At 34.7% G+C, this 11,847-nt stretch overlaps 1 protein-coding gene across 3 annotated transcripts; it reads right to left on the reverse strand.

The window, feature by feature from the left end:
- Positions 1-1,262: 1,262 nt before the first annotated feature.
- Positions 1,263-11,032, reverse strand: LOC111397607 (small G protein signaling modulator 1-like). 3 transcript variants are annotated; one of them, XM_023024613.1, is made up of 9 exons: positions 10,880-11,032; positions 10,316-10,510; positions 7,996-8,094; positions 5,422-5,525; positions 2,799-3,604; positions 2,564-2,686; positions 2,376-2,464; positions 2,110-2,295; positions 1,263-1,413 (listed from the first exon to the last, which is right to left on the reverse strand). In XM_023024613.1, the coding sequence occupies exons 2-9, from the start codon at positions 10,448-10,450 to the stop codon at positions 1,381-1,383; spliced, it is 1,575 nt and encodes a 524-aa protein (XP_022880381.1). In that variant the 5' UTR covers positions 10,451-10,510; positions 10,880-11,032; the 3' UTR covers positions 1,263-1,380. The 3 variants fall into 3 exon arrangements, with proteins under 3 accessions (XP_022880381.1, XP_022880380.1, XP_022880379.1); XM_023024612.1 differs by having other exon boundaries at positions 1,272-1,413; positions 2,110-2,310; positions 10,328-10,510; XM_023024611.1 differs by having other exon boundaries at positions 1,272-1,413; positions 2,110-2,310.
- Positions 11,033-11,847: the final 815 nt, after the last annotated feature.

An 11,847-nucleotide genomic window follows, 5' to 3' on the forward strand; every position in this document is an offset into this window, starting at 1 on the left:
CATTTCTGTTCCCATATTGTGTTCTTCTTTGCTACAGTTAGAATTTATCAGTCTTTTGATGTAGATTCTATCAATCTGGTATCAGAGCATTCATTTAATCAACCATGACCCTTTCAAATCGAGCGGGAGAGTTTAAACAAAGAATGGAGAACGGGCACCAAGAACTCCATGCTGGGCTAGAATCACTAATATTGGAATTCAAATTGATGCAGGCAGGGATGATGAAAAAGCTTGATTCGTTGATGTGATCTCGGGATAATCAAGAAACGGAACGAAAAGAGAAGGGCTAGCAACGGAGAAATCACCAGTGGCTTCTATTGATTCGGGGTTAACTCAACTTACAGAGGAAGAGAAAGTGGAGGTCACCACCATGTGCTTCGATGGAGAGGCGTTGACCTGGTTCAAACGGGAGGAATGACGCCGGCCTATGAAGAATTGGGAAGAGGTGAAAGTTCAGTTACTGCGATGGTTTCGATCATCACAGGAAGGATCCCTTTGTGCCCCATTCCTATGTCTCCGACACAGTCCCACCATAAGAGAATACCGCCAGCGGTTTTTGACTGAGGTATCCGAAGAGATTCTTAAGTGCAATTTCCTCAATAGCCTTAAACCAGAGATCAGAGCTGAGGTCCAATTACTGAGACCAATGGACCTGGAACATATTATACGCTTCAATCATCAACCACAACCATTTAGTAGACATTGGAGCAATGCCAACTAACCATCAGGAGAAAAAGGAAAATATGGAAGATATCAAAACAAAAACAAGTTCCAATTTCATTCTGGCCAAACTGAAAATTCTTGGGTAGAAAAACTGAAAATGGTTATAAACTAACACCATTTATCCATCTCTCTAATTAGTGCTTTTTCCTAATAATACTGCAGCTACAACATTAGAAGGTTTTGTTGGGATATAAGTATTACTGGAACCAGGAAGATATGTAAAAAAGACACCAAGCTTGCTTGAATGATATTAGAGGTCAGGGAAGTGACAAGAAAGAGAAGATGGTAGCAATGTTTTCTTCAGGTGGTCTTTATGGTGGTCAAGAGCCACTAGAGGACAAGAGATGGTGGCACCATGAGTTAAGTATCAGTTATTAAAAATTATGTAAGGAAAATGCTGGTAGAAAATGGTATGGCCACAGTATAGGGACAGGGAAGTTGAACATAATTGGAGTTGAAGAACGTCAAAATGAGAATGGAAGCAGGCCTGAAGATTTAATAAAGCTGTTCACAAGATTTACATCAAGCTTGTTAGTAAGGTTATGGTATTATTGGAAAATGCTAACCATTTTCTTGGGCCATCTTTGAGCTTTTTAAAGCTGATCACGAGATTTACATCAAGCTTGTTAGTGAGGTTATGGTATTATTGGGAAAATGCTAACCATTTTCTTGAGCCATCTTTGAGCTTTCCTACAAAGAAAATATAAAAAAGAAGAGAGGATGGGTTATTCACTTTTCTTTTCATTTAATGGTCTGAAAGCTAATGCAGTATAATTCTAAAGATTCCCCCGAGAAAAATTAAACTCTCCAATGTACCCGCAATACGTGGAAGAATCAACGTAATTCCATAGAGTCATTAGGTCTGAATATTACATGAAGAAAACATTTAGAACCTGTTTGACCCCCATTTTCAAAAACTCATTTTTTCTTTCAAACTCATTTTTAACTACAAATTTCACGAGACCAACAACTTTTATCAACTTCTGGATCACATATTTTGTCAACTTTTATCAAAATCTACTAAAAATTTGACTTTTAGTTGAACTAAATAGGGGCTAAAACAAGCATGACTTTTTCTTCTGTATCTGAAGCTCCGAAAAGAAATAAATAAATAAAAATTACTTGCATGATTCTGAAACCAGAAGTGAGCAAATATGAATATATTGCGATCATCAGAACATTAATGCATCAATGTGATTAGTAGCAACCAATATCTATATCGACCTATTTGAGAGAGGAACACATGTATGTCATTTAAATCTTATCTTCAATATTACCATCGCACGTCAAGTATTTAATTGGATTATGGTCCTCTAGTCTTCTAGATTCATGTATTTGCATAATGGAATACTAACATATTCAACAGGAAAACGACTAGGTACAAACCTCCCACATACGAAGGGCATCACTGAAAGACAATTCTCGGCGGAAGAGTACAAGCAACATGCGGAAGGCAAAATGAAGGCTCTCAGCACCTATCTGGGACAAGTGAGAAAACATTTCCCTATCTGTAAGTTCTAATATGTGCCAGAGTGTCTGCAACTGTTTCATTACACCAGTTGGTCCTTCCATCTGAAAGTTTTCGCGCTGTAAAGCTGGAAAGTTAATACAGGTTAAAGGACAGTTCAACAAAAATCTTGAGATATAAATACCATTCGCCTTAGAAGCATCTCGAAGCACCAAAATGCATCAGCATTGTCCTCAAAAAGAACAACAAAGGGGGAAAGTAGATCACTCATGCCTACAAATTATACAGAAGATGATGTCAAAACCAAATAACTGTTCACCTAAATCCTTGTGCAGTTCCAATAATCACATGAAAGTTTCGATGAGGCACAACCTTGGCAATATCCTGTTGCAGGATCAACCCACGCATAGACAGCAAGAATATCTGACATACGAGCCAAATTTTTTTTGTCCTCGTAAAATTCGAGATGATTGTCTGTTCTAACTACATCAACAACTGGAAAACAAAAAAGTGATTTACACCCCAGTAAATGGTAATGAAAGAATTTTAGGCTGAATGGAAGGAGTGTTTGGTAAAAATTGATATGGAAACCAAGTTACATGTTTACCTATTTGGTGCAGTGTCCAAAGCCATTCAGACACTCTGTCTCCTTTGGCAGCCCCTCCACGAGATGTGATTGCATTATTGGCTGATATTTCAGGTGCATCTGATATTCTAAGCCTATTAAACATTTCTGATTCAAATCCCAGATTATTTGACGGCGAAAGTGATTCATGCACATCCGGGTGAATCATTTCACTTTCAGAGTTGGGAGGTGGTGAGTCATCATTAAATGGGGTACCATTTGACTCGACAACTAGATCTGCATTGCTGTCAATTTGAAAACTGTGCATATGCTCATCCCCAAATTTCAATTTACGTTGTGTCAAATGCGTATCATCACAAAACCTAGGTTCTTTTTGATTTTTGTCACTCTTTTCAAACAAATTTGTAAAAGGTAAAGTAGGGGAGTCCAAATAGCTTTCAGTTACATATTGTGATCCATCAGCTTCAAGCTCAATCGGAGACGTGCAGTTGTGAGAACCAGAAGAAGGTTCAAGACCAGAGTAATCATATGCTCCTTCCTTGCTTTCTCTTATACTTGCAAAATCATCAGAGTCACCAGAGCTTTGCCTTCTACATATATGTGATTTTTCTATACAGTTGTCGTCCAAAACACAGTTATTATTAACTACGTTGTTAGCATTGGCTTCAGGTATATGTCCACTTTGGTCTTCATTTTCCCTTATCCCATCATCTTTGGAACTCATTCTCATATCCATGACTTTAGAACCTACAACATAGGCAAGGGAACCAGTTCCTACACTTGAGTGCATCGATTGACATTGCTTAATTAGGTCCATATAACGTTCCCTGCAATATGTTCATAGTTAATTTATTTGCAATTAGTAGATTGTATGATAGAAAGAAACATGAAAATGTTGCACATCCACTTACAGTCACTTCCATAAGAACCATTAATACGTCAAGCAAATACTAAAACGTAAGTTTAAAGCTGCCAATACGAGGCCACAGCTTGCCATGGAATAATTATTTCAAAAAAGCTTACTGACAAAAGTAATTTTAGTTCTATTTGCTCCTATTCTCTACTTCTTTTGTGTTGTTCTTTACCAAAAAGTTTGTTAATGGGAGTGGTAATGGACTTTGAAATGTTTATCCCTGCTGCTAAATTACTGAAGATATACCATGGCCCTGGATGCAAAATCTAGACAAGTCTGGCGAATTTTAAAAGCTTTCTTATTTTCACAAGATATCCAGATTTTAAATTTTTCACAGGTAAATATACTTTCTCTAGGATGTTTTCTCTTTTGGTCCCTTTATAATTCAGACCTTAATAAAGATATAAAAGCTACAAAATTTCCATATATAAGAAGTATACATCATAAACCCAATCAACCAAAAAATTATCTTCATCAACTAGAACCTGATATCTTCTAAGGCCTTGTAAGGGTTTAAGCAGACATACTTCCTAGTAGTCTGGCACAGTTTAAGCACTCATACAATTTTTCATCTTGTAGACACTACAATATTTTCTCTATTTATTTTTCTTGCTAATTCAGACTTTATTAAAGATATAAAAAGCGAGAAATTCCTGCATAAATAAGTATACAAGAAATATCATCTAACAATTATATTCCCAATAATCCAAAATTATCTCTTCATTGACTAGAACCCAATATTTTCTAATTTCTAAAGAGTTTAAACTTCTAACTTCATCTGACTTACAGACACTGAAGACTAAAATCACCTTATTTCACTAAAAATAAAATGTTCTTTCAAAAGCCAATCTACCCCCAACAACAGTCAATTTCTATCTCCAAAATTACTTGATGGAGCCAACTGACTCTGACCAATGGCATATGGACTGACCCTGGATGACTTCAACTACCTCTTCATGGTCAATCAGGAACAATTTTCCAGTAACTTCTGGAAAGTTTGATCTAGAATAATGTAAAACAAAACCATTGCCTCATATTAATCATATTACATTGAAATCTCACTAGGATCAAACAAACAGAGAGTCATGGTAGTTATTATCATCAACAACAATGTTTCCAAGTAAAAGAAACAATTAGGCACTGGAGCAGGCTTTCAAAGACGCAATTTAGAAAAAGAGATCTTAAGTCAGAATATGACCAAAAAAAAAAAAAATTGCAGGTCCAGATACACCATTAATCATTACACAGGCAGCAGATATCAGAAATGCCGTAAAAAATATGTTTTATGATCCTTATCACATTTATTGCGTTACAAGATGAAACTCAAATATCACCAACAAAATTGGAATAGAAGGGGGAAAAGGAGACATAAGTTCAGATTAACACATAAAAAAAGAACTATTTCAGTTCTATTTCCAGTGATTCCATTCACATATCATGACCATCAATTTCACCACATCTATGTACTCATACACAATTTTTTTTATCTAATAGAAATGCCGAAGCCTGCTTCTCTATTGTTTCAATTAAGGTTTCATGTCCGCAATAGCTAGGACAAAACTTCAGTAATGAATAATGCGATACCATTAACATATGAACTACATCTACCCACAGCATGATTGGGAAAAAAATATTCAAACAAATCACATCCATGAAATTAGAAAGCAGAGCAGCCAAGACACTTGATAAGCTAACAACAAAAAATGAAGCAGTGACTAAAAAGACCGATACCTCCTGGCAGTCCTCAATTGCCTTCGATATTCAGCAGTGCTGCCCAAAGCATAACAGCCCAAAAGGAATTCCCAGACTTCTGGCCTTATAGATGGATCCACACCCTACCATGCAAATATGAAGCATTTTTGGGGGCTAAAAGGGTTAATTTTTGGCTAAAAAATACTAAGCCCCGTTTGTTTCCCATTAATGTAAGAATGAGAATGAAAAGTATAATCATTACGGCCCCACACAAAATATAGAAAGTCAAATATGATGGCTTGATGTGATGGATAACGGTCATATTTTTTATTTTAATGATCAAATAATGGGAAACAAATGGGGACTAAGAGAACTTAATCTTATTTTTTCCTATCTATCAATATTATATTCAAACTCAGAAAGATACCAAGAATCTAGGCACAAAATTATTATCATTTGATAACCAGCTCACAACATAAGATACTATATAAGAATTAGAAGAATAATCAGCCACATTTTAGTTATCAGTTATGCAAAGATATTTTGTGAAGCTAAAGAAATTCACAGCAGATTATGTGTTCATTCAAGTTTCAATTTCAGCTGAATATAAAAAATGGTTAATAACCTGGAACTTACAAATAACCTCACCGAGAATTGCATTCATTGTGCAAATATTATTACTTTATCCACTCATTTTGAGTTGTAAACGGATCCAGTTTTTGTTTCAGAGGGAGGAATTAGGAGGCTAACAAATAAAAACAGACCCAAAACTTTTGGTCATGCTTTTGGGCTGTCGATAGATTCCCACTTGTGTCTTAAGCTTTTGTGTTTCTTCTCATCTGAAGGTTGCACTGGAACATTTTGATTACTCCAAATGCAGCATATTCTAGCTCAATGTGCTGAGGAAAATGGATCAAATTTGTGCTGCAGAAAGCTGATAATGCTTATCAGGATTAGGCACAAAGATTTTGTATCAGGTAGATATTGAGATAGGTTTGATGAGCTTGTGCTTTGGACAAAATAACAAGTTTTATTCAAAGAAGTCATCTATTGAGTAGGCCAACCATTGGGTTCCAGGAGCAAGTTTAGTGCACCTGTCTTTAACTTCAAGTAAAAACTGGAAGAGCTATAGGTAAACCACCTTCAGTGCTAAGATCTGATGACTCAATTGAATTTAAAATCTTTCCAATTCCACCAATGAACTCCTGAATAAATATTGAGGATTATAGACGTCTTGGCAGTGTTTTTAACTGCTTATAAATTGTGTGTCCTACGAAATATATAGATAATAAGCTGTGGATCCTAGGGGAGAAAACGTAAGTTTGAAAGGCTTAAATAAACCACGAAGACAACCAATGTTTTGACTCATTACCATTATTTCATTTATTCATTTCTATTTTGAGTGTTTAAGACAATATTTCACATAATACGTCTCTTCACACTTAAAAGATTTAGAATCCCAATTACCCTTTCTTTTAACCTAGTAATAATGATAATACAAGAAAGACAAGAAAGAAAATATGAAGCATATGAATGGATACATGCATTTTACCATTACTTTTCAACAAACTATTTACAAGTATTATATTCAGGAACGACGATTATTTTGTTGTCATATATTTGTTCCCAGCTAGTATTGTTATTTACTTGAAAGTTATTACTATCTTCTAGGGTGAAAAAGTTGAATGGTCAAATTATCATTGTGGAGCAATAAAAATCACTTTGAAAATTATATAGGCCTGCAGCATCATGCCTAACATCAATTTCTAGTGATTGTTTTTTAACTAGTTACAGACTTGATACAATCTTAGTTTACTTTAGAGAAGATTAGGTATTTTAAATCCTATATATAATAAAAGGACTATTCGCCCTAGGTTGAAGTCCTAACCTTGGTAAATATGGGGTTTCACTAAATAAAAAGAGAGAACCATGAAGGGATTATTAGAGGACTAAAAGATTAGGGAAACCTTCAAAGAAAAATAGAGAACAAACAGGATGAGATTAGAAGAAAGCTTTGCTTTCCAACCCCGATATTTCAAAATAAGGAAGTTGAGCAAGCAGCTTAGCTTCACTAGTCATATTCCCTCCATGTGTCGAGGGCAAGGGACCATAATCCTCAATGAGTTTTTGAGTTAATGAGCTCTTGAGCTAGAAAGACAAGACTAAGGAAGCCATTAAATGAATTACTGACTCCTTGAAATCAATCCTTGACTCTTAGCTTTGCATGTCTTCCCAAGATGATGAATATTAGAGTTAAGAGTCCTTCAGAGGAAATCCGGAACAATCATCAGTCCTACTTTGAAGTTTGATGTTCGTAATGTCTAATCCAGGTTTCACCACTATAAGATATGGACAATCGTGCATTTGAGATACCAACAGGACTTGAAATATAGGAATGCCAAAATATTGAACCCAAGAAACAATATCAAGGCCACAAGGAGTTAAAGTAGCAATCAAGCATGAATAAGTTCTGAAGCTTAGAATGTTGCGTACCATCACAAGATTCAAGCTTCTAAACTATCCGAAGTTTACATTGAAAAATGGTAAGTTTATGGCGAGATAATAACTGGAATAAAACAATCAAATGTTAAAAACTGCAATAGAAGTGGTTACCCCCAATATAATCAATTTCAAAACTTTTTTGAAATCCATAATTTTCCCTTCATTATCAAAGGTCGCCTGCCACTTTTCTGGTTTAAGCATTTTGCTTATCTGCACATCAAAGAAAAAGCAGAAGAGTGACGTGTAAATTTCTACACAAGTTGCAGAATAAATTCTATTGAAATACACAAAGATAAAGAAAATGAAAGCAAAACTCTATATGACCACTGAAGTCAGATTATATTTATCCAGATTCTGCACCCAATCATATACGTTATTAGCAGGCCTCTGCATCTGCTGAACAGAGTCAGTTACATAGGTAGGAAAACATTTTATAGACCCAAAAGGGCCAAGAGATAAGCTGGAGATCAAGTTTGCAAAGCTAAAAAATCACCAAACGAGGAAAAAAGGGTCCCACTAATATGTTGTTAATCCATCTCAAGAAATCATTTTTCTCGCTATTTTGATTAAAGAATTTCTTGCTCAAGGGTGAAGTTTCATTAAAGGATGGATGGGCCACATCCCCCTCTCCTGTCAGTGGGGAGTGGGGGAAGCACTTGCTGTTGGTGCTATGGTTTTCTACTATTCTTTAGTGACTTCTATAAGACGTTTTTTAATTACATACTAAAATTTTACGCTAACCAAATGTATTACAATGCAAATACTATTTCCCTATTATATATGCCCCCCAAATCTCTCCCTTCTTTGGAATGTCAAGTGTCCCCCTAATTTTTTTGGATCAAAGAGATTGTTATGCTCAATTACTATATTCATTACTGAAGTAATGAATATTGCATATTTGCTTACAAGAGATAATGTGTATCCATGGTTTTACAGATCATGAAACTAAAGTTCACTATATTACGGTCGGCATAAGAGTGAATAGCCCATATTTATTTCTGGCCATGATAAAAAAAAAATCTGGGTCAGAAAAGCTTAATTTATCCAGCTGTAAATTTGTCCTCAGGAAAAACTCCAAGTCTATTGACCTAATAGCTTCTTCAAATGAACACTGATAATTGATTAATAAGCTAGAGGACACTGTTAATAAACTTCACTTCTTTTCCAGTTATAATCCTTCTTACCACAACTACACCTTGCAGAGGTAGCAACTTTGCTCCCCTCAAGCACGTCCATGACTTTTGATAGCAATCCGTCCAGGTTTTCTTTCTGATGCAAACTGATTTCTTAACTGATACTTTTGGCAGCAAAATCATCATTTGTCTACTGGTTTTGAAATTTATTAAAATATTCGCTATTTGTGGAATATATTTCATTTTGCTCTCTGCTGAAAAATGTTGAATGTCTGGTATATATAGGATATATTTCATTGACTATTCTTTTAACTGACATGAAGTGGGAAGAGGATGAAGCTCAGTTTTATAAATTGTTCCTCATTTTAATTTCACTGTTTTTCCTATACCCAAATATCCTCCAATGTCTACATATTCTTTTAACATAAAAGATGGTGATTTAGCAGTCTTTATAAATTTCAGTTTTTTAGTTGTTCTACATTCAATTTTGTAGTATTTCTTCTCAGAATTCATTCTAATTGAAAGTCCAATCAAATGTTTTACAATAATTTTTCTGAAGGATTCTAACTCATCATATAAAATTCATATTTAGTTTTATTGGTTTTCTTTTAGTTTTCCATGACTTTGCTATTATTGTTTTTACTTAAATATATAGTATTTTTCTAATAAGTTAAAAGTATCTCATTCTAGTTTCATACTTGTACACGGTAGTCAATATTTGAAACATGGGAGTTTCTTTTAATCGAAAGAAACGTTCTGTAACATCTTTGAAAAATGTTGCACTTTCTCTTCCAAAAGTAAGGATATTTTGACAGGCTCTTCAATTATCAGAAGGTATAAGATGGCTACCTTATGCATTTGTAATCATTGACGAATTTTATCTTTTAGAAAACCGCACGGTGCAACAGAAGTAGCACTTTAGGGGATTTCTATTGCACGTTTTGGTACTTTTGGTTGTCTTTTATATTTTGTCTTTTAAGTTAATGTATTTTGTTATACATATATGAATGTTGAAGTCCTCACTATGACTCCATTTTTTATTTTCATTTTTCTCGTACTTCGAAGGTCTCTTAACAAAAATTTTACCAGCAACTCTGACTAATAATCCTAGATGAGCCCCTGGTTCCAGGTAAATATTCAATGGAATAATGAAAATAGAAGAGTATTAGAGAGTCTTACACTAAATAATAAGATTACCATCTCTACTTAACAAACAACAAATCTATTTATAAGCTTCATTTAAAAACAAGATTCAATTAAAAATATGACCAGAAATCTAAAGAAGTATAGAGCCTTACAGCTATCACAACCTTTATAGGTGATTGATGAAGACAAGGCTCCCCAATATCGCGAACAATTGAACTGACTTTCTGAAAATTCACAGCACCTCCCTTTCCGCATTTCCATTGTTTCTCGTCTCCGTCAAAAGACATCACCTAAACCTCTACCGCAATCTTTCTCTATATATTGCTAAATCCTCAGCTTCTCAGTCCCTATTAACAATTACGATCAATTAATTAATTAACAAATTCCTAAATAAACCCAAACCCAAACCCAAACTAATAAAATCTTGGAAAATAAAATTAAAAATGAAAATATAAAGACATAGAAAAAACAAAAAAATACACCCATGTTTCCCAGAAAATGAAGCCCGGTCATGGTCTATTTTTTATTAACAAGAAATCAGATCTAACATTCAAATTTCAAATAAAAACTTAATGAATTCAACTTTGATCACTTGCCCATTAAAAATGGAAAATATGATAACGATAATGATATTACAATAATCTGCACAAAATCCATTTCAAACAAACAATATACATTATAGAGAGACGATGGATATGGAAGAAATAGGGGTCTACCTGAAGGGTAGAATGAGAAAATCAAAAAGGTCTCTGAATAACAGCGATCAGAGGGTCTATTAAGAACTTGGACGCCATTAACAGAGAAAGACCGTTTCATGCTTTTACATTTTTTATTTTACAATTATTTTTTTTCAAAATTTTGCCGGTTTTTTATTATTTCCCTGTTGGTCGGTCTATACTACGTGGAGTTTGGTGGGTGTCAGGGACCGGTCTGGACCCGCTGATTTATCAAACAGTCTGGAGGCCTGGCAGTGGCACTAGTACGGACGTGTAACTGAACCGGTCTACAATAGAATCCGTCATAACCCGTTTCAAATTGGACGATTTTGTACCCTATTAGCGTTCTGTTTTCAATGAGACCTTGCCTAGAGTAACATGCATAAATATTGACATACAAGTTAGATATGGTGCGGAGTTGAATTGGAGTTGGGATAGTGATTCAAGATGAATGGCAGTGATTACGACGATAACGACGGTATAATTGAAGAGAATTTTGAAAACTTATTGACAGAATCAATAGCTCTCCTCGAGGAATTCCGTATAGCCGACAAATGTCCATCTAGGTTAATTGTGATTCTCAAACTTATGACATGGTTAACTTTATGCCATGTGCAAAAGTCCTTTAAAACCATTTTGATGTTCTAGCGCTACGTGTCAATATGAATTGTGACGCTTGCAATTATGTCCTTAGATATGGGAATAAATTGGTCGAAGAACTTACGTCTTTTAATAAAATGATCAACGAACTCGCTTTTTAACAATGTGACACACAAGTGGTGTCTTTTCCTTTTCATATTAATGATGTAATTAATTGGATTCCTCTTTATTTCGATTAGGAGGAGATCAAAATAATTACATTATTTATTTTAAGTTTATCATTCAACAAAGATGTATTTTCAACAATGTTTTTATTAAGGGCATGTTTGACATGACTTTTAAAATGTAAAATGAAGTCTTTGAAACTC

This window comes from Olea europaea, chromosome 7, assembly GCF_002742605.1.
Source record: "Olea europaea var. sylvestris chromosome 7, O_europaea_v1, whole genome shotgun sequence".
Taxonomy (NCBI): Eukaryota; Viridiplantae; Streptophyta; class Magnoliopsida; order Lamiales; family Oleaceae; genus Olea; species Olea europaea.